The sequence below is a fragment of the Nanorana parkeri genome, unplaced genomic scaffold, assembly GCF_000935625.1.
Source record: "Nanorana parkeri isolate BGI_ZX_2015 unplaced genomic scaffold, ASM93562v1 scaffold7, whole genome shotgun sequence".
Lineage (NCBI taxonomy): Eukaryota > Metazoa > Chordata > Amphibia > Anura > Dicroglossidae > Nanorana > Nanorana parkeri.
In genome coordinates, this window is record NW_017306275.1 from 18,269 (window position 1) to 41,194 (window position 22,926).

The 22,926-nt window shown below is 39.9% G+C and overlaps 1 protein-coding gene across 1 annotated transcript in view; it reads right to left on the bottom strand.

Moving 5' to 3' along the window:
- Positions 1-795: 795 nt before the first annotated feature.
- Positions 796-22,926, bottom strand: part of YES1 (YES proto-oncogene 1, Src family tyrosine kinase) — a 57,327-nt gene continuing 35,196 nt past the window's right edge. The window contains exons 2-12 of the mRNA XM_018553813.1: positions 16,118-16,375; positions 12,223-12,322; positions 9,982-10,080; positions 8,771-8,874; positions 8,245-8,394; positions 7,747-7,902; positions 6,032-6,211; positions 4,812-4,888; positions 4,565-4,718; positions 3,998-4,129; positions 796-2,322 (exon numbers count right to left, since the gene is read on the bottom strand). Coding sequence (XP_018409315.1) covers positions 2,114-2,322; positions 3,998-4,129; positions 4,565-4,718; positions 4,812-4,888; positions 6,032-6,211; positions 7,747-7,902; positions 8,245-8,394; positions 8,771-8,874; positions 9,982-10,080; positions 12,223-12,322; positions 16,118-16,370 — 1,614 coding nt within the window. The 5' untranslated portion in view covers positions 16,371-16,375 and the 3' untranslated portion in view covers positions 796-2,113. The remainder of the gene's footprint in view (positions 2,323-3,997; positions 4,130-4,564; positions 4,719-4,811; positions 4,889-6,031; positions 6,212-7,746; positions 7,903-8,244; positions 8,395-8,770; positions 8,875-9,981; positions 10,081-12,222; positions 12,323-16,117; positions 16,376-22,926) is intronic.

Genomic DNA, 22,926 nt, shown 5'->3' on the forward strand with positions numbered 1-22,926 from the left:
AGTAAGTTTACCATGTCCACAATCACTTCCCATTCATTCATAATTGGGGCCGCAGTAAACATACTATGTTCTCAAGTATTTACAAACACTCATCGATCACTGATCGCTTTGTAATGAATGCATTTCTAAGATTTAACTGGAGTTTAGTGTCACTTTAACCGTGTTACTAGCTTGACAGCTACATTAATCGCGTATCTTTGTACAACCCCCCAATAAAGTAGACCATGTTTGTAAAAAAGAAAAGGATTTTGTTTATTTTACATATTGATCTCCTGTTGCTCCAACAGGCATCATGTTTAACATAAAAATGGATTTAAATGTATCAATCAGTAAGCTCCCCTTCCCGTTAGATATGCATCATCACAATCATTACTCATTTAATTTGTTACTATACAAATGATATTACATGATTGATGTTTAGTAGTGAAAAGAATGACAGCCAGTCAGACTGCCAAGCACTGATGCTCCTTTACTTAGTACAGAAACGTACAGAGTTTGAGTTAAATTAGCGTGAAAAGTCTTATAAAAAGATACAATTCCATAATTTTTGTATAAAGCCCTTTAAAAAAAAAAAAGTCTCTTTTTAAGGAACAATGTTGTGATGGCACTGCTATTAAAAATAGGGAAAACACATGTGGGGAATTGTAAACAAAAATATAGTTCCCCATTACCAAAGATCTAAACATATTTGCCAACAATCCTAAATAAATCAGTAAAATGACGGGGCTTTGTGGAAATGGGTGGGACAAGGGTCCGATGTTAAATTGGAAATGTTAGCAAGTATGCCTGGAGGTATTGGAACTGATCTTTGACTTTTCTAGACTGTGGTGTGTGAAATGTAGAATGGGAAATACAAGTTAGAATTGTATGTTTTATTGTTAGATAAACATATTAATTAACAAGTAAATGAAATTATAAGAAAAAAAAAAAAATTATTGCCAGATTTGTGTCAGTTGTAATTGTGAAACTTTGCACAAGCGTGTTTGTCTGGCCAGCTTGGCAATGCCGACCTTGCGCTTTAACCACAGTAAATAAACCATGTCACAATACAGTCATTTAAAGCATTCACATTTTGCTCCAGTCACCTCACACTTATATTAGTCAAAGGTAAGCCAAAGTGCCATCACTGAAATCCCTGAACTACAGGAAATTTCCCCAATAGTGTCATAGATGTGTGATTCTGATTATTTCTTACAAATAAAAAGTCACAAAAATAGAATAAAAAAATTGTATCAAAAATGCATGAGATTGCATACATGATTATCTGCATTTTAAATAACCATTAGCCACTCCCGATTTCCATTAGCGGTATGAGGGAAAAAAAGGAATCACATTAAATGCATATTAAATATTTTTGGATACTGCCTGATGTTAAAACACCACTTCATGTCTTGCAGGCAGTCTTAGGCAATTCAATTGTCATTCTAAAGAGAGGTTCAGTACAGACGAAAAGCCTCTGGAGGCAGGTTCAGAGACTCTGCAATAAACTCAGATAATGTGGTAACTCCCCTATATGACAACAATAACAGCAACAAAAAGGGAGATGTATACCCTATTGGAACTGAGTATTAGTAAGGTCTAAAATTAACACGCAGTGTTTAGCCTTTTGGTGATAATGGGGCTACAAAAAACCTAATTACCAATTCCCTTCACTTCATCCATGGGCATAGTAGCAAGTGGAAGGCAATGTATTTTCAAACTGTATATCTCAGCATAGGATGTATATATAAAAAAAAACATGACATCATATTGACCAGGAATGAAATGCTTGGTCCAGTGATGAGCCCCTATTTGATAATCCTGAAATGTTTGATCAAAGTACAACAAAAGAAAACCTGTATTAAAAGAGCGGGCTGAACATTGTGTTCTTAATGGCTTAACCAACCATCCACACCACTGATGACCATTCTTTGGGACCTGCTCTGAATCACATGATTTGTCCATTTCGTTTGCAATACTTTCAAAGTGGTTATGTGCAACTGTATTTCCAATTCGCCATAAGCATGCAGAGTGATAAAGACTCTCCATTCCCCTATAGGAACAAGTAAGAACTTATGCAAAGTCTCTTGTATACTTTTGGCAAGTATTGTGCATTTTATGGTTAGTCTCCTTCTTATAGATTGTCTCCGGGTTGGTACTGTGGCTCTGTTGCTGTAAAGTAGTCTTCTAAAAATGACTGAATATATTCAAAGGTTGGCCTCTCATCTGGGTCCTTCTTCCAACACAGCTTCATTAATTCATGTAGGGACTCTGGGCAGCCTTGAGGGCAGGGCATTCGGTAGCCACGCTCCACTTGCTCCAGCACCTCCCTGTTCACCATCCCTGTGAAAAGAATTTCATATAGTTAACCAAAAGATATTTAACAAGAAGAATGGTTTGGGGTGTACATCTGGGTACATTTAGGAAAAGTCCAGCTGTTGCTTGTGGAATATGTTTAGATTCCATATTTACTTTTACAGTGCAGGTTAGAGACAGGAAATCAACTAGATCTCAAAGCAGTGGTCTCTTCAGACATGGAAAGCACTTAAAGAGAAAGTGCACCTTTAGAAAACAATAAAAACAAAGTAAACTCCCAGTTATCCGGCAGCCATGGGGATCTGTAGATGCCGGATAGCTGTAGTTTCCGGTTGCTTGAGAGTAGTTCTCAAGCAAACCCCTCCTCCCTTCATCTGCCAGCTACATTCCACAGGCGGCAGGTGAATGTAAACAGCAGGCAGTGGGCGGGAGCAACAGCTAGACTGCTATTGGCTGTCTACTGCACCCACACACTGAGCAGAGGAGCAGATCTGAGAGAAAGTTCTCTCTCAGGTCGGTGGGTGCAATAGCCAGACTGCTATTGGCTATTTCAAATTGCAATAACCAATAGCAGGCTGGCTATGTCACCCACTGAGCAGAGGAGTGTACCCGAGAGAGAAAGTTCTCAGTGATCAGTGTGCGTGTATAATGCTCTGGCTTCTGCAGACATCTCCTCCATTCCCTCGGTACAGATTTCAGTTACAGGGACGGGAGAAAAATGCATGGACTACATGTGCGGTTAAGGTACTTGAATGCATTTTTAAGATTTAACTCCTGAGTTTAGTGTCACTTTAAGGATCTCCAATTCAGACGGCTTCACATTTCTCCTGTAGAGTGCTGCAGCTTGAAGAGATCTAGATAATCTGCTTTAAGTGCTTAACGAGGACAATACATGTTTTACCCATGGTAATAAATGGCTCCAACAAATGCAAGATAATGAAGTTTGACATTTCTACATACAGAGTGAGTCACATAACATCCTGCAGGCTATGTACCACAATGTAATATCTTTTGAAGGTGCATTACTTTAGACTACATCCATCATGCATTGCTAGACTCAGAGCATTATATCAAATGGTAAATGGACCATTGATGCATCTGTGGTTTATCCAGCATCCTTCCGCTGGACATAACGTAAAGTGGTGCATAAAAGGCTAATGTATTACCCATGCAAAGGACTTTTAAAAGTCTTACTTGTCAGGCTGCTGTCCACATTATCTATATTCAATTTGCACAAAATTAATTCACTGTTTTGTGTGACACAAACTACACTGTAGATATCTACTTCCTGGAAATGTTTTATGTGCATAGACTTAAACTAGAGGGAAAATATGCAGCAAACAAACACATTGGGGGGAATCTATCAAAACTGGAGCAGCTGTGCATGGCAACCAATCAGCTGCTATCTTTCATTTTCAAATCCTAACTGAACAAACTGAAGAGAGATGCTGATTGGTTGCCCTGGGCAAGTGCTCCAGATTTTGTCTGCTCCAGTTTTGAAAAATTCCTCCCAATTGTCTTGTTAATGTAACATTTACATAGACGTATTTATGACAAAACGTTCCCACTTTTCCTTGAATACTGTTCAATAATCTGATTATTTAATGTTCTAAACAGATTTGTAAATGCTCCCTCTAGTGAAAAACAGAAAACCTTGGCAAAACACAGAAGAAGGAAGGCAACCAGCTATGGGATATTGTACCTGGATATGGCACTCTTCCTTTGGTGACCAGTTCTGTCAAAAGAATACCAAATGACCAGACGTCAGACTTGATGGTAAATCTGCCATACAAAGCAGCCTCAGGAGCCGTCCACTTGATGGGAAACTTTGCACCTAAATTGCCACAAATCAGATTGTGAGTCTCTGTTTATAAACAAGTTAATACATATTACATTAATATATACATAAGCCTTTCATCTGGCACCAATGTCTTTCACAAAATGAGCGAGAATGAGAAAATGGACATTCAGAAACAGAATTTATACCATTCATTGCTTTCGCTTTATTTTCTGCCCTAAAGTCAACAGTAAACATTATTCGTTTTGAGTCCATTTAAAAAAAAATAATGTTATTTTACAAAGAATAATAATTTATAACACGATAGCTCAATATCGCTAATTTTTTGAAAGCATTATTTGGGGCAAGTCGTTTTTTGAGAGTGCGGGGGGGGGGGAGAGTAAATCCCCATTTCTTCAACTTCGGCTCTAAACTCATACAAAATCCAAAACTGACAGTGTAGCAAAATGTTATTTCATTCAGATAATTCACCTTGTCTTGCTGTGTATTCGTTGTCTTCTATTAACCTAGCCAGACCAAAATCAGCAATTTTGCAAACAAGATTGTCTCCCACTAGGATGTTAGCAGCTCGGAGGTCTCTATGGATGTAGTTCATCCTTTCTATATAGGCCATACCATCTGCAATCTACAAAATAATAAAATGTAGGGAACATTATTAACCTGTTAAATGCAACAACAGTAAACATAACGTAGTGAGGGGAACACAGCATACACTTACCTGTGCAGCCATATCAACAAGCTGTGGCAATTTCAAATACTTCCCATCTCCTTCTTTGAGGAAGTCCAGAAGGCTGCCTGTTTAAAAACACAGAACAAACTGACCTGTATCTGGCTCCATTGCTATCCAACAACAACAACCTCTCAAATATTCATTCTTATACAGAAGATAATCAAACCAAAATTCAGGATATGGACCGTGACTGAATTGATTAGCCATTTTTTAACCAGGATTCTGGGGTTCCTCCAGAGGTTTCTATGATTTCCTTCAGTAGTGAGCAGTGGCAGACTGAGCTCCCACCAGGGCCTGCATAGTTCTGGAACCAGTATCACTCAATAGAACCAGCAACATGGTCACGTAAGAAACCACAAAAACCAATACATTTTTTAGTGGTCTGTAAGGGTGGAAGTCCTTCCGTGGGCTACCAGTGTGTGAGGGCACTTTTCGGCTAGCCAACAATATAAAGGGGTATTTCTTCGCTGACGACCAATGTAACAATTTGCGGTGCGTTTTTATTCTCTGAACTATATTATTTCTTTAATATTTTGATTATAATTTCAAATTTAAATGACAGTACAAAGCAGGGAAAGGTAAAAAAAACAAAAACATTTGGGACCAATATGTTAAGTATGCCACATTATTTTCTTCATTATAGATAATGTACCACGAGCTGTAGATATATTATCTGGGTCTCCCTGACCCAGTATATGGCCCTAAAATCTAGAGGAACCTTATATAAAAGGGGCTCCAGTGAGTGCGAGGGGAAAGATTTATGGTGGATCAGAGCAAGTTCAAAGGTTAAGCCCATGGCACACTTGCAATCCTGTCACAACTTGCCAGCAGCCTGGTCACTAGAAAGTGCAAAGAAAACAGTTCACTGGCCAATGGGTGAGGATTTGCTCTCACTTGGACAGGAACGCTGCCAAATGCCACCTGCCATTGACAAAGCGACACCTAACTCGTCTGGCCATAGAAAGAGCAATGGGGAATAGGTCTCTATATTTCTGCATAGCGATCCGGTCATTGATGAGATGTTGCCAGTGACAGGATTGATAGCGTGCCCTTGCTAAATCTTTCAGTATAAGTTTCTTTTTCTTTAAATAAAACACTTAGATTGTAGTGGTCAAAATCATCCAAAGGATTAAATATTAAAGATGAAAACATTTTCTCATTACATAACAAAGTTCATGAAAATTAAGGATTTTTTAAATGAAGCAAACCTTTTGACATGAATTCTGTTACAATGTAGATCGGCTCTTCTGAAACCACAGCATACAGAGGGACTAGTTTGTCGTGCCTTAGCTTTTTCATTATCTGCGCTTCTTGTAGGAAAGCTTCAGGCATCATTGTTCCAGGCTTTAGTGTTTTAATGGCTACTTTAGTTGTACCATTCCAAGTTCCTAGAGAGGAAGAAAAAGGTAAACAAAAAGCATGTTCAGAATTCTACTAAGCAGAAATAAAACAGAAACAATGATATATCAAGGGAGATTAAAAGTGAAATTGACACATATATATATATTAGGGCTGGTAATGATTAAAATTTTCGTTTTTTTTTTAAATCGATTAATTTCGATTAATTATAACGCACATTCAGATCCAACTACATTGGCCTATACACATACAGCACAGCAATGAAGTCATAAAATGAACTAGGATCACACTAATCCAGCACGTTATTAATCTCACGTGCCCCACTCAATATGGCCGCCGCTTGAGTGGGGCAACTCAGAATAATAACGTGCTGGATTACAAATGTATTAACCTAGTATAGTAAAACAGCAAAGCCCTAAGGGTGATTTAAACATAAGTATTAGCTTAATATTTGAAATAGACCTAGTCTTACTTAAAAAGAACCACCATTCAATGCACATAGAAAGCTAATAAACATCACAGAGGAGCAAAACTATACTTGAAGAAAGATTTCCCTGCTAAAACCCATGTGCAGAAATGTAGATCAAAGAATCATCTGAGTTCACTGAAGTTTGGTAAAGACTAGGGACTTTTTTGAATGCTACTGAAGTATAGAACTGCTTTCTACCACGTTTCAAAAGGCAACATTCTGACATGGTCTTCTTCCACATAACAAATATCGCACGACTCTTCACAAATAGATATTAAAAACAGAGGAAACTGAATGTTTGCAGATTAACCCTACTACACTAAATAGGGAAGTGGATGGGTGTTCTGTAGTCCTTGCACTCTTCTCATCCTTGGCAAACAATGTTCCTGCTATCCTAGGACTGCAAGTGTGTTACTGACAAGATCACCAGGTGAAAAGGGAAACAATAAAAAAAAAAACTTAAAAAAAAGGGCACCTGATCCAACGATTTTTCCTCCGACAAGGTCCCGGCCAATGAATGGGGCCACAGCATGCTGGTGCAGTATGGTGTTAAATTAAAAAAGCTACCATGATACCTTACATTGCTGAATTTATTTTTTGCCCAGTGGGACAGGAGCTTCTTTCTAATAATTTTTTGTTTTGTAACTTCTGTTTCTGGGAAGACATTGCACATTGTATGAACTTCTATAGGTTTATATAAGCAGGGCTGTGCCTATTCAGGCTGCAGAAACACTCTGATGGGTGAAGTTGTAAATAACTCAACTGAATTGAATATGGTGTTCTGAGGACACCAGGTTACTAGTGAACAGATGATCTATGAGGAAAATCATGGAAACAGACAAAAAAAGTTTTGGGAAGTTGGCTACATGCAACTCATATTTTAAAGCCGTTCAAAACTCTGGATTATTTTTGCTGGGTGGCGTGACCATTACATTTGGAGCCTGATAAAAGTGAGTGGCTTCACAGCCGTGAGCTTGTTTTAACTGCCCGACTTCCATGACATATAGGACACATCCTTGGCAGTCAAAGGTTAATGGGGGGTACTCATGGATTTACAAAAAGGAAAACCAAAAGCAAAAAAAAGTTAAAACTTACCCATCCATACTTCGCCAAAGCATCCCTGACCCAGCTTCAGTTCAAGTCTCAAAGATTCTCTAGGAATTTCCCAAGCATCCTTTGCTAATCCCTGGGTTTGTGGTTTCACAGTAGGGCACACAGTTGTTAACCTATAGCACAAGCCATCAGCATGTTCTAGAAAATAAGAAATACATAATTTGTAAAGCCGGATAAAGTTTACAATGTGTAGGTAAATATGTTGCACTCCAGAATTTTGTAAAGTACTAACATCAATAAAAGAGAAAGGGTTACACAAAAGATGTATGATAGTCTTTAACAAAGGTTGTTGCTTCTAAATCTACCACATTCTGTAATGAGTTTAAATGCTTTTAGGTCAAGTGCTACTACAAGAAAATAGCGAAATAACGAGCGTCTCAGAACTAAATGTCCTTCATATATTGTTTTCAGCTTCCAGAATTGAAGGGTTAACAGAACCCTGTCCAAAAAGGCAAATTACCAATGAAATGGCCCTATTACCTGAGTAGTGTTTTACAAGCTTCTGCAGCGAATCAAACTGCGCCCGTGTAGTGATATAGTATCCTCCATTGTCAAGTTTTCTGATTTTGTAGTGTTTCACATTATCACTTCTTACTTCATCCCAATCTCGAATGGAGAGGGAATATGCTCCTATGGAGATACATTGAAGAACACAAGATATTTGTTAAACCCATTAACATTTTCCTTTTTTTTTTTTTACATCTTAGTGCTAAACTCAGCCAGCCTCTTTGCAGCCACTTTCTGTCTAATTGTATGCATGCCATTGTTTAGAGCATGAGTCCTGATAGTATTAAATGGTTGACCATGTCTGCGCAATGAACATCTTAAAACAGAGGTAAGCACAGTATGCAAGTATGCACAGCATAACAGCACATTAGGGGAAACTTACCTTCCAAACTTAGTTTGTCCACCTTGTTATATGAGATTTTAGGGACTACTTTAAATTAATGAAATACACTTGATAAACGGCTATGAAAAATACAAATAAAATGTTTAAATTGATTACCTTTAGTGGTTTCACTTTCCCTTACTAAGAATGTTCCTCTCTGGTTCCCTGGGTTGAGGAGCAATCTTTCAGCATCTTTTCTACCCATTTTCCCAAAATACCATCTGGGAAAAAAAAAATGCATAACATTGATATTACCAGTCCCTGGATGCATGCAACGGAATACACACATCATTTTTTATGCAAGGTATTCTGCAACTTATTACAAAAGCGGAATTAAAATATGCACAAAGCCCACTCTCCCATCATAAATGGCAACCTCTATAGGGAAAAACCCCCCAAAACTATAGTTTATATACTTACATTACCCACAGCTATCACAATCCCAGGGAGGGGACACTAATATATTAAGTGGACCTTGCATTTTTACTTCTAGGTTGGCTTTACCCCATAAGGACCACGGTGCATAGTATGTCATTGGCACGGCCTGTAAACAGACTCTGTTTACCTTTGTAAAGCAGGCTCTAAATGGTACCCTAATGCGTGTTCCTTTTAGCTCACTACAATGCAGAGACCTTCAGTGTATTATGGTGGTACAGGTAGGTTTTTTCCTACACTGCCAGTTCATTCAAAATTTAAGGGCTGCCTTAATGAATGAAAATGTGTGAATGGGCCCTAATAATCTGCATTTCATATGGATAAAACAGACATGTTTTTAAATTGATCATGTAAATGCACTTAGATTTATAACACCTCCCACTTTATCCAGATATAAATGCTTTATTTGACAGAAGGCAGCATGTGTAAATCCTATTATAAAAAGTCTACCTTGGCTCCTATAACCGTGTACTGATGTGATAGCTCTTAATAGTTTCAAGCCATTACTTGCTATCAAGTTTTGCTTGTCCTTGGGTGTCTTTGCTTTACTTTTTGGATTATTTTGGCGGGAGGGGACGTCATAAGGGGTGTTCTGCACTGTGTGTGATATGTGCATATATATATATATCTGCTTACTTGCATACAGTATAGCATTGTCCCTATGTTGTCCTGGGGAAGGGACCCTGCAATGCCCTGAAACGTTGGCTTGACTGATGTGAAGCATTATCAATAAATGAGAGTACTTTTGCACCTATAAGTACTGAGTGCTGGTGGTGACTTCTTATTTGTTTGCACTTAAGTCTCCAGCAACCAATTTAATAGTTTTCATCACAACTATTAGTTAAAATCTAGGTTCACTTATCCATTAAAAATGTAAGCAGTACAAATCTTACTCTTCAGCCTGTATGGAGTCCGCAGGAGCAACATAGTTACTGGGAATATAACCAGTTTTTCCAGTGGCTATAGATCTTGCTTCCCACCAGTCTCCTTCTCTGTAAAAGAAAATGATTGACAAATAAATACAATAAAATCACATTTATATCACAGAAAGCACAGGAGGCGCTTTACATTTATTTTGGAAATAGTTCCCATTAAAGCTAAAGCTTACCTCTATTATTCTGGTGATCAAAGGCCACCTTCACACAGGCTACATGTAGAAGCTATATTACAGTCATGCTATATTTAGTGTGTTGATCATGTATTTTTTTTATTTAAAAAAAAAAAAAAAAAAAAACATGTAAAAAAGGAACCCATTCCAACAACATGTAATCGTTAATAAAACTCTTATTTTAGCACACACCGATCTAAAATCATAAAAACATGCAGCATGTACAAACGTCTACTTTAAATCGACAATTGCCTTTTCCTATCCACATCCCATTAACCATCTAAATCATTACAGATTAAATCAGATGGATGTCACATCCTACTTGAGTATGTATTACACATTATATTGTAGTAGCGGTAGTTGGATTTAATAGACATGACACGTTTCACTGACACTTTCGCTTCATCAGGAGTATATGAGACATTGGTAGAATGCGAAAACTATCCTGGGACTGAAGATTTGGACAATTCTGTTAAAAGTCTGGTGGGCAAACGCACAGATACCAGTCGATAATTCCATCCCATCAGAATCAATGCTGACAGAACCAAAGACAGCCACCGCATTTATACAACACTATATTCCTCCATTGAAATTAATGAACGATGGACAGATCTTCACATTGATAGAACAGTGGAAAGGTGTGGGGAAGGAGGGTGCGCCTCCTCCCCACCCGGTCTGCAGTAGTCAAGAAGCTGAAAGGCAGTTTTGTTATTCATGCCAAGAAAGGTACTTTGTTACTCAAAATAGTAATGTGACTTAGTAATGGTGATGTGTACTACGAATTCCTGGGAAGTGTACATTTTCATGGTATATCCACTTCACAGCAAGGTGCATAGGACCACATGTTTCTATTATGAATTTTCAGCCCTAGTCCTGCCGACTCCGCCAAAATTCAACTTGTTTGTGTGGCCCTGTTGGCACCCTCCTGCTCACCAAAGTCACCGATTCGTCTTTTGTCGAAGGAACTGGTCCAAATCTCTCAACCAAATAGTGACTGCACCCTATCAGTTCTGGTATTCTGACAACGGCACACTGTTGGGTATTCTGAAGATGGGGGGATTCCACCATGTTTAGCACGGATGTGAGGGGGTGCAAGCGCTTTTTTCTTGTTCAGCTTGCAGGCGTTAGAACGCAGCTGCTGGTGTGTTCTGTCACACCCCCATAGGTTGAAAACAGCGACACGGCACTGTAACCTTTCTTTTTTGACAGAACTTTATTCAAATGTCACAAAGTAACATTTTATTTTGTTCTATTGTTCTCAGCGCAGTGTGATGGATTGCATTGCACCACGCTGTACTACACAATATTGCAGAAGTACTTATTTTAGCATGCACCACCGTAACGTGGTGATGTGAACTGCGCTGGTTGTAAGCCAAGCTTTTTGTCTTGTCTTTTCATTGCGACTGTGCTGGGCAAAGTTGCCCAACACAGCTGGTGTGAACGTGCCTTTCAAGTGGCATGGATGCAACCAGTATTAACACAGCTTACTTATTTTATAGGTTTGAAAGGTTATACTTTAAATGTCTTCTTGTTTACTAGCAGCCCGCAGAGTTCACATCGACGTTAGATACATTTTTAAAGGTAATACATTGTCAAGGAATAGCGTAATTTTATACTAACACAAAATATAAAGTATACCGCTAGCAGCAGCATTAAGGCCATTTTAGTAGAGATCAATATTGACTAGCCGCTGCTTAGCTGTATGTCATGCTATGATACATTCGGAGAAACAGCGATTTCCCCTGTGGTGTACAATTGATGTATTAAGGTGTGCCCTGGCTGAATCAGAACACTGTCATTAATTTCAGCCAAACTAACAATTCTAGGAGAATGGATCTTGCATTAATTCAAATCCCAGTTATCGCATACTGAATATCTATACATGTTTAGGCAGATTATACAGTAAAAAGAACTGCACATACACAAATATATTTACAACAGCACACAGTAAGTCACACTTGGAAATGTTGAGCATTCATACGTGTATACAAGATAAACACTGGCAGAGGATTCTGTCATGACTTACGTGTTATTAATTATTTGGAATCTTTCACCCTTCCTAAAAGAGAGATCTTCTGATGTCCTAGCTTCATAATCATATAAGGCAACAAAAACAGTAACACCACCTACAATAAAAAAAAATGAGATCAAAAGCAGAACACAGTGGATATTCTTCAAAAAAATCCCTTTTGTTATAAAAGATATTTCAATACAGGACATTGGAGTCAGATCCAAAATAACTCGACTGTAACTAGGTCACACATAAAAGTATATAGGTGTACAGCATATACTCAATAGGGCAAAAATGAATGGTTTAATCAGAATGGATCTGTCCTACAAAAAAACATTGGTTTAATTAATTAAGTTCCCATTCACACCAGGACGATGCGCGGTTTTGTAGCGTATTTTACAGGCATTTTCTGTTCATATGTCAGCTCATTTTTGAAACTCGTTTTCAGTTGCCCAATGAGCAGCAGGCTCTGCTGCTGAAACGCATGGAATGGCACAAAAAATATGCACGTTTCCATTGAAGTCTATGGAGCAAAGGTGATCGTGTCAGGGAGAGGGAGCCATGGCTTCGTTTAGCGGGGGTCGTGACGGCGCCCCCCCTCAGTCCTGCGCCCGTGACCCCCCCGCACCCTCGGTTGTTACGCCACTGCATGCATGTACAACCCTCAAAGACATGTATGGGATTTTATTTGCATTTGTTTCAGTGCGGAAAAATCCGCAATGGTGTGAACGGGGCCTAACATAGCTGCAACTCAATCCAGAACTTAGTATGAAATACAACTACTCACATCAACCTTTGTGAGTGATGGAGATAACTTAACATCCCTATCAATGTTATACGCACACTAGGCACAAACATGGTAGAAGTGCTACGATGAAGGCCCAGCAAGGCTAAAACATGTAAGTAAGTGAGTGTTGCTTTTTTTAAATATATGGTATAAAAAAATAAAGATCTATTAGGAGAAGATTCCTTGTGTGCTGCCATCTTGTTGTAAACTGATTTGAATCCTCAAAAGGTGGATCGTGGCTTTGCACCATGGTGGTTAAGTACAGAGTATAATGAGAGGTCAGGGCGGTAAATCCCAGGACTGATACTATGAACTGGTAGCAGCCTGAAACTACATACATTATGGATATAGACTGCGATAAAGGATATACTGGGAACAAATGGTCCAACCTAGACGCTGGGTAGAAAGTAATGAAAGCAAAGCTGAAGAAATAAAAAGGTGGAGGGGAGAAACTGCCATTGCCAACTTGTTTTTAATAGTCAAGGTTCCAGGGATCATCTGAAATCGATGGCTTTTCCACATGGTGAGACACTGACCTGGTACAAGCAACTGAACTTCCTTCCCGAGTACATATTCCAGGTTAGTGACTCATTCAGTTGTGCAGCCAGGATCAGCGTTGGGACATATACCTTTAAACCAAATTAGCAATGGCATATTTCCATCGTCATGGGTGCCCATTTATACTTCTATTGCCAATGGCCTCAAATACCAAAGCAGAATGTTGCAGCCAGCTATTCTTCAGTCGCATAACTGCCCATGCCACACACGTCTCTCTTTTTCCAAGCATTGTTGCGGAGCCAAGTGCAGTTAATTCCCACGGCAGTTAATATCTATTCACAACTGTTCAGGAAATTCTGATACACTTCAATCAGAAGACGGAGCCAAGAGATGTAAATCAGTGTACTACTGAACTTCTGAATAGAATCAGACACATACCAAGCACTTCATAATGCATGTCAGTCAATCTTCTTTACCCCCCCGAATCTGATCATTTATTCATTATCAAAATGTATATATGGTGTCTGTCTGCAAATGAGAGAAGTGTGTTTTTTCAAACTGCTGTATAAAGAAGCATAAAGCAACATTTTGGCAAATAGCAAACTACTTTCTCAGCTGCATATTTCACCAGTGTGTTAACGTGATGCATCAAGTACAATGCAGTGTGTTGTGGGACCATTTAATTTTAATAGCACCCAACACATCTGCATTTTAGGAAACCACAATGCACTCATGCAAACCATCTGCACGTTGTGGTGCGCTGCATGGAAAAAAAATGTGCCAAGTCTTGTCTTAGTGCGTTGCAGAGCTTTTGACAGTCCATTTAAAATTACCGAGATGCACTTCTATGAATGAGTACAGTCAATCAGTGGCGTAACCAGAGTTATGGGCATCAATAATTATGATTTACACACATCTTCCACACTGGACAGCTAGGCATGCAACACATATCATTCCTAACAGATCAGCATAGGATTACAACAGTCACTGCCTTTAGCAACTTAGATTTATCAATTTCACTTATTGACAGATTTGGCTAAAATATAATTATGAGAAAATTAAACATAAGATGCAGTTTGTCAATAGAGTTGAGGTGTATCTAAAGCCATTTTTTAAGCTTAGGATAGAGTGGGGAAGGGTTAGAACTACGGATGCACCAAAATTAAATTTTTAGACCGAAACCAAAAATTTAAACATTTGTCAGGCCGAAACAGAAAATTATTTTTTTTACCAACCTTTAAAAAAAATAATTATATTTTAATTATTTCATTTTTTTTACTGTACTGTTAGGGGCTTTGGGGAAATATCATGGGTCTAAAGAGAACCCTGATATTTCCTTTTAAAAATAGAAAAAGATTGGGGACAGAGTCCTCAGTCTTTTTCCGCAGGCCCAGCACTGAATGAACAGGAAGATCTCATTATAAAGGTTTTCTGTTCATTGATAATCATCTGGAGATAGTAAATATTTACTACTCATGAATGGACAGGAAGCCTCTATACTAAGCTGCTTCCTGTTAATTCATAAAGGGAACAGATAGTAAATAATTTACTATGTCCCCATTCATGAATAAACAGGAAGTGATGTTTAGCACATCCTGTTTATTTATAACTGGGGACATGGTAAGCTTACTATATCCTCAGTTATTTACAAACACTCAGTGATCAGTACTGACCGCTGAGTGTTTGTGCCCTGCTCTCCATCCTGACTGCTCTGCCTGTCACAGGAGCGGAGCTCTACACATGCACCACACCACTTGGCCTCCTGACAGCCGGGCACTGGTTGCTGGATTGGCTCTGTTTCCCCTCCGATCCCCGCTTGCTCTGCTGATACATGCAGGGGAGAGCAGCAGAGATTGGAGGGTACACAGACTGAAGCTTGCAGCTGGCACCCAGTGGGGAGGAGAGAAACTAGGGATGGACCACATTTTCGTCCGTCTTTGTACTATCGGCGTTTCGCCCATAGTACCATTTTCAGCCGAAGTTTCGGCAGCCGAAATTGCAGTGCATCCTTAGTCAGAACCACTGTCAGGTGGTACTCTTGTCTGATACCCCTTTAGAGAGATTTTCCCTCACGTTCTGCTCTGGGGACAACCGTTTGCCAGACAGGAGGTGAGAGAATATCTGGGGAAACAGACAACAAATTAAAGCAGATAGTGAATCTAGCAATCCCCTACTTAAATTTTAAGTTTCCTTCACTTCCGGTCTTGCGAAAGTTGTCCCTGTGACAGGAATAAGAGTAAATCTCTCTAATAAAGTAACATCAGGCAGGGGTTCTAATCCTCCCTCCCTTTATCCAAAACTAAAACAAACCGCTATAATTACACTTTAACACAGCAGTTGTTTCAGCGGTCACAAACTGGCACTGTCACCTTGGGGAAGGGACCCTGCAAGGCCCCAGAACCTCTTGTCTCACCGTCTTCACAATGGAACATGTATAATGTTTTTTTTCTGGTGTGATGACTTTTTGCTTTCTAATTTGTATCTACTCCCGTACATGCAGCTTGGATATGATAACTGAGAGAACTAAAAGTTACAGCATAAACACCAAAATGGCAATAACACTAGACAAAAAAGTGTCTAAAGATTTGCACCATGAGATACCCATCAGAAGTAATATCAGCTTACCCGTCAACCCTCCTGGGTAAGGAACTGGCACTGGTGAAAAGATAGAAGATGCTCCTCCAAAAGGAGTTATTCCAGACGAACCTCCGAACGGCGTCATGGAATGACTGTTAAAATTAGCAGAGGGTCCTTTGACTGCCGGGGACTGTGCAACTTGTGTTGGGTCATTGCCAAACTGGCTCATAGGATCTGGCTTAGGTTCTGTTCTGTATTTTATTGATGGACCTTTGTCCTCCTTACTCTTAATACAGCCCATTATACCTGTAAAAGAAAAGAAAGTGTGTTTAGATAAATCTCTAGGCAGTATACTTAAATAGCTGTATTGCTAACTGGTTGCTGGATTAAAAGGTTACAGTCTGAAAGAATATACTGTATAGTCTTTTCAATGTTTTTTTTCAAATAAACTTGGCAGAGATGGCATGATGTAAAGCAGCAGAATGATGTCACATCTAATTGTCCCTCTGCCCTCTTCTCCTATCACCATGCTCCTTTCTTAGCACATGAGCACTACAGCACAATCAACTGGATCCTTGTGCTGCTTTTCCCTCTCCAAGTCTAAGCTCTGATGTACGGGGATGCAAGAGGTGTATATCAACGCAGATGAGGGGGCTTGCACTTACAAATGTACAATAAAATATGTATTATGTATACAGAGCTGCATTCATTTTTGTATTAATGTATTTCATATCTACAGTGTTGCCCCCCTTTGCTTAGGGCTGCCAGACTACAAGTTACCCTGGACGAGGGAACTTCAAAAAAATATTATTAAGAATGTCACTGTGAGCTGCAGTATCTGGGGAGGGGGAGCATGCGAGACACACACACAAATAAAAATAAAAAGGAGGATTTGGCTCAGCTAGGGAAGGGAAAATGAAATGTTTTTGTCTAATTTATGAGAAATAGGCATCACATTACTGCATAACTGGGTTGTATACTTGTTTAGAACGTCAAACACTGCTGATTGACAGGTTTGTGAATCGGGAGGGACGGTGCCGATAGTCACACTCCCTAAAACATTTTGGTCACATTAAGTTCAGCATAGACATCTGGGAGGGGCTGTGAGCCAATTATAGGTGCAGGGGAATTCAGATTCTAAGAAATCATTGTTGCAAACTAAATACTGCTGACAACACCCCCCCTCCCCCCCCAGAAGTGAGTTTTCATCAGGTATAGAAAATCATGGTTGACTGTAGAATAAAATGGAAATACATTCATTTAAGTAGCACTAAATGACAACCATGTGTTCTAAAAACGTTTAGTGAAATGTTTTCCTTTAAGACTGTGATAGACTGTGATGGTCATATGGTAGAAGATAACTGCAATCTGTGCTAGGCCGGGACAAGGAAGAAGCTGCCATCTACATCAGAAGACTTCAGAACGAGGGAGGGTTTAAGTAACAAAAGATTGTCTTCATCCTGCACAAGGAAAGGGGTGTAGGGGTAATAAAGTGGCACTGATAAGTCAGGTATGTAGTTGTATTGAATTAAAAAGGGATATATTATATAAAAGTGATACATTTCGAAACCCCAACCAATGGAAAGATCTAGGTCTGTGTCTGCAGCATTAGTTCAGCATCGTTTTACACAAGCACAATATACAGCTCTCTTTTAAAGAGATGAACACTATAAAATGCATAAACTTGGCAGAGTTTTATATTTTTTGTGCCCTGATAAAGTAGTTTTAAAGCAAACTTGTGAGCTAGGAATGAGGAGATGAGCCTAAGATTACACTAAAACTGCAAGCTAAACCCTGCAATAATTAAGACCATCTGTCCTGATGTCACTGAAGCAGAGGCTAAACAACTCCATAATCTCTGTCTGCCAAGGGGAAACTTTCCAGGGACTTGCTAGGGTGGATAACATCCCCACACATGGAGGAAAATCATGTATTACAAGACAGCTATCAAACGGTTCAAGTGCAAAGCTGTAACGGCTCCACTATATACTTTAGAGTTAAACACAAAGTTATATTAGGTTCACACACACTCAACTAGTAAAGAAATTACAAAGTGCTAACCAATGGCTTTATTGATGCATTGTTTTGGTATATAAATGGAGGTAGTGAATTAAAATTCAAGGAGTTCTGGTGAGGAAACACAATAAAATTGTGTTTTCCCGACACCCAAGCACACCAATCTCACATACAATAAAACATTACTTTTATTTAATACATTAAAATGTTTTACTTGGTTGTTAGGAATGCTGCGGTCCTAACAACAAATGACTGAGGAATGGAGACCCAGCACAGGTTGTGGATGGCGGTCTGTACGTGACTGCTGCTTGGTCTGAGTCCGGACCGAGGTCCGCCATTTGGGGACCACTGGTATATAGAAACAATCAGGGTTGTGGAATTCCTATCGCCGGACACCCAGGACATACAGTTTTGGGCACCGGGCAGGTGTTTTTTTTTTTAAATGTAGAGCGGGGGAGACGTTTTGTGCGGCTGTGTGGCCGATTTGAGCGGCTGTAATGCACTTGTAATCAGCCTGCTTGTCCGTCGCAGTCACTGAGTGTTATTGTTAAACAGTAAGAACTAAGCAGGATTTGTCCATCCTCAAATTTCCAGAAAACTCCATCCAAAAAAGGTAAGCTCCAATTTTTAATTTTTTAACCTCTGTATTAAAGTCCGTAACAATTCAGTAGCTCTAAATTCTGTGGTGTTGATGAGACACATGCAGGTATTTTTCCACAGTCAAGACTACAGCCCTTCCTGAAGCTTGGAGAACAAATGATATGAGTCACCAAGTTTTATAGCCAGAGCCTGATTCTGCCTGGAATTGATGAGCTTCGTCATTCTAACAATTGTAGGGCACACAAGCAATTACTAAGTCCTCTGTTTGGGTGACCAAACCAATACTTCCTGCACATGCTTGTTGCTAGCAGCCAAAAAATTATTTCATCAGCTGTACCCTTCTGTATTTTCTGTTCCATAAACAGTGGACGTCCTACTCTGAAAGTCTAATATGATTGGAAGTTGAAACAAAGTTAAACAATGGGCCAGCTCGCACTACTGAATGGCACCCCGCCATCTGCTCTGCAATGCAACACACCATCATGCGCTGCCTTCCCAAAAAAGGGTCAGGTACAGCGTCAGTCTTAGCTAGGATTATGTGCCTTGGCATCACACTCAAAAAGACTTTGTACAAATGCTCAACTGCTGCAAGGTTTTTTTTATACAGAGGATGCCTGCCAGGGGGCCCCTGTTTTGTGAAAAGCTGCTGGAACTGAGCCACCAGGCCCAAATATTGCACCTATTCAACAAAAGAATGCTCATGGCCCAAAACCTCATCCCTACTCCCCTTGCATTCAAAATGAATGGCTGCCTTAATTCGACACATGGTGTGTTAACGTACTGCACAAGTGTGAAGCCAGCCTACTGTCAAATGCCATTGCTGAATGGGTTTAAGTCATTTACTAAGTAAGAAAACATGTGGCATGAGTGGTTGGAAGGTTTTGTTTGAGAAAAAAAAGTTGACTGTCACCAGTTTAACAGTCAAAATGATTTACACCGTGCAAATCGATTATAATCGATTATGTCGATTAGTTGTTGCAGCCCTACAGCTGACATCACGGTTTCAAATCCTTTAAATCAGTGGATTTAGCTCCTCTTTAAAGGGTTAGTTCAATTTTAAGGTTTTGTTTTCAAAAAGCTATTAACGTTACATCTTACAATGCAAATTAAAATGCTGCCTTCCATTTTTTAAAATGATACTTTTAATGCTGCTCGGGTGGGCTCCCCCTCTGTGTCCAACTACATGGCAGTACAGACACGGATGTGGGGCCCCAGCTCCTCAGGAGAATAGTACTTGTTCATGGAGGAGCCGGGGCCACGCATCCAACAGTTGGTCCATCTTTTCATGTAGTCAGGATGGAAAGGGCGGAGGCAACATTTTAATACTGTATGCATTGTAAGACGTAACGTTATTGGATTTTTAAAAAACAAAAACATTAAAAAGGTGAACTAGCCATTTAAAGAGGAGCTAAACCAGGGGTGGGCAAACTCCAGCCCTCCAACTGTTGTGGAAGTACAAATCCCATGAGGCATTGCAAGATTCTCACAGCCACGACTCCCAGAGGCAGATGCATCATAAGATTGGTAGTTACACCACAGCTGGAGTCTGCCCACCCCTGAGCTAAACCCACGGATTTAAGGGTTAGTTCACCATATGCAGTTGTGATGCAGTCCGTTCAGTTTGGCTGCTGTAGCCAAAATACATAAAAATGCTTTCTTGTGGGCTTTCTTGTGCTGTATTCACACCATGGCAGGCCGATGCAGTCAGAAAAAATACTGCTCGTCCTATTTTAGCTGCATCGGATCGCACCGGAACGCATCCCCCCAAAAAACCCACACAGAAATGATTGTGTCATCATCCAGGGACTTCCTCTTTGTAGGTAGAAGAGATAGTGGAGCCATGGCTGATGTGGATGCGGACATCTTTATAAAATATTTGGAGGACTGTCCACTGCTCTATGATCCCAACTATAAAAATAAATCGGCAGAAGATGGGAAAATGGAGGGAAATAACTGCCAAGCTATACACCGATTGTCTAATTAGCATTTTATTTAAAAAAAAAAAAAACACATCAGAAAGCATCACAAGCATGTGACCTAACCCTAAAGGTTTCCCAAAAGAGTTACATTCAAGGCAAGCCTCTGTCGAGAACGGTCACAGTCGCCAATATGCTTATGTCAGCTCCGAACTTTCAAGACCTCAAAAAGCTGGTGTCTTAACTAATCGTTGGTAAATCCTGGAGTTCTGTTTTAAGCAAATCCCTTTGAATCTCTTACAAAATGTCTTACCTAGAGACTCTGCCAGTAACAGCACTTTCTGATGCAGGCAAATAATGCCAAGCCACTTCCTCAAAATTATCGGTAGTTTTGTCAGCTTTCCACATGTGCTACTTCAGTTGGCAATGGGGCCTATTAGATTGGACGAGCAGCCCAAAAATAAAAGTGCAGAATGCATAAACATATCTCAATAATGTTAAGAAATCTGGTCTCCGACATTACAATATTAAACATTTCCAATTAACAATAATATGAAAATACCAATTTGAGAATGTCAAAGTAAATCCAATGATCATGCCATCTCTATATGTGTATTTGTTTTTAGCATAGACCAGAGCCTGGTTTTATAGCAGAGACCAAAGCCGTACTTCAAAGATAGTGTGCACACTATTTGCAGCATGGTACTGAAGAACACAGTACTGAGGCTAGACATTTAAGAAGCTTATGTCTAATCAGAAAAGCCCTCACCATACCATCCCTACATCTCTATAAACACACAGTGAGGGCTTATGGCCACACACAGAATTTCTGAGCACTCTACTAGGACAACAAGATAGTTCCATTTATTAATTCCATTTACTGCATCTCTATACACCGCCTACTACAAACGTTTCACTGCTTTGAAAGTGTTTTGTTTTTTTACTAAAGCCACTTTTCGTCAAATATAACCCGAACAGGGAAATCAATTGATAGCCGACGAATCGACGATCGAAAACGTTGGTAACGTTTTCAATCGTCGATTTTAATCGACTAAATCGATTAACTGTTGCAGCTCTATACTTATGTTGATCAGTTCACCTGCAGCACCCCATAGCATGCGATATAATTCATAAAATGTAACCTGTCCAATTATTTTATTTCTGAAAAAAGTGTTTACTCACTAAGGCTTTATATGCAGACATGACGCCGCGACCCACTGCAGAGGGTGTCGCGACCCACTTTTGGGTCGCGACCCACGAGTTGAGAACCACTGCTCTAGTCCCTTCACCCGCCACTCCCTACTATTGCACAATCACAAAATTCCCTGTATATTTATCCAAGAACACAAAGCTTTCTGTGATTGGAGGAGCAGAGATGATGTCACATCTTCACCCCATTTTCTTCAGGCGATCCAACTACAACATGGCATAAACCAAAATGAACCAGTGGGTAGGTACAAATACTCATACCCATATTCTGAAAGATGTAAACACAAACAAGAGTACACTTACATTCGTGATTCCAAAACAATGTCAAAACTTTATATAAAAAATAAATAAAAAAAAAGAAGGGGGACACAGGCAGGGCAAAGCAACACGTTTACCACCATGCCAGACCCCACAGCTGCTTCTACTCACCTTCCCTTCACATTCAGGTATGGTGCAGAATATCACTATGCGAGATCCATGTAATACTCTGATGCTTAACGTATATTCCAAACCAAACATTTTTGGAAGGAAGGGGTAAAACTCCTGTCAAGTTATTACTGCTATACAGGGCTCTGTTCAAAATATTTACCCTCACTTCCTGTCCTGCTAACAATGTTCTATCCCACAGGAAGCGAGGGAGACTGCACTGACGTCAAAGCATCAGGATGACCGCCAGGGAACTAGCATTCAAAAGAAAGTTCAGAAATAACAGCCCCACTAATCTCCCAACAAGTCTCCCTTCAACCCCTGTATAATAAAGTGATGATTATACAGCGATTACCACATGCGAGTAAGCTCTGCTCAGGGTTAGTATTCTGTTTATTCCTCTTCTAGATAAGTTGCGGCTCAGTTACATCAGAGCGGTACATTAAAGGAGAACTATGAGATGAGTGATTTCCACTCACCTCATAGTTGTAGCCGACCTGTGACAATGAGACTGTCACAGGTCGGCTCAGTAGATCGGGAGGTGAGCGAACACATACCGGGTTCGCTCGCCTCTCGATCCTGTCACGGCTCTCTGCCGTGACAGGGGGAGGGGCTGGATTTCCCCCTCCCCCCTCCGATCTGCCAGCGCTGACTGGCGGAACGGACGGGGGAGGGGGCGGGTACAGCTGG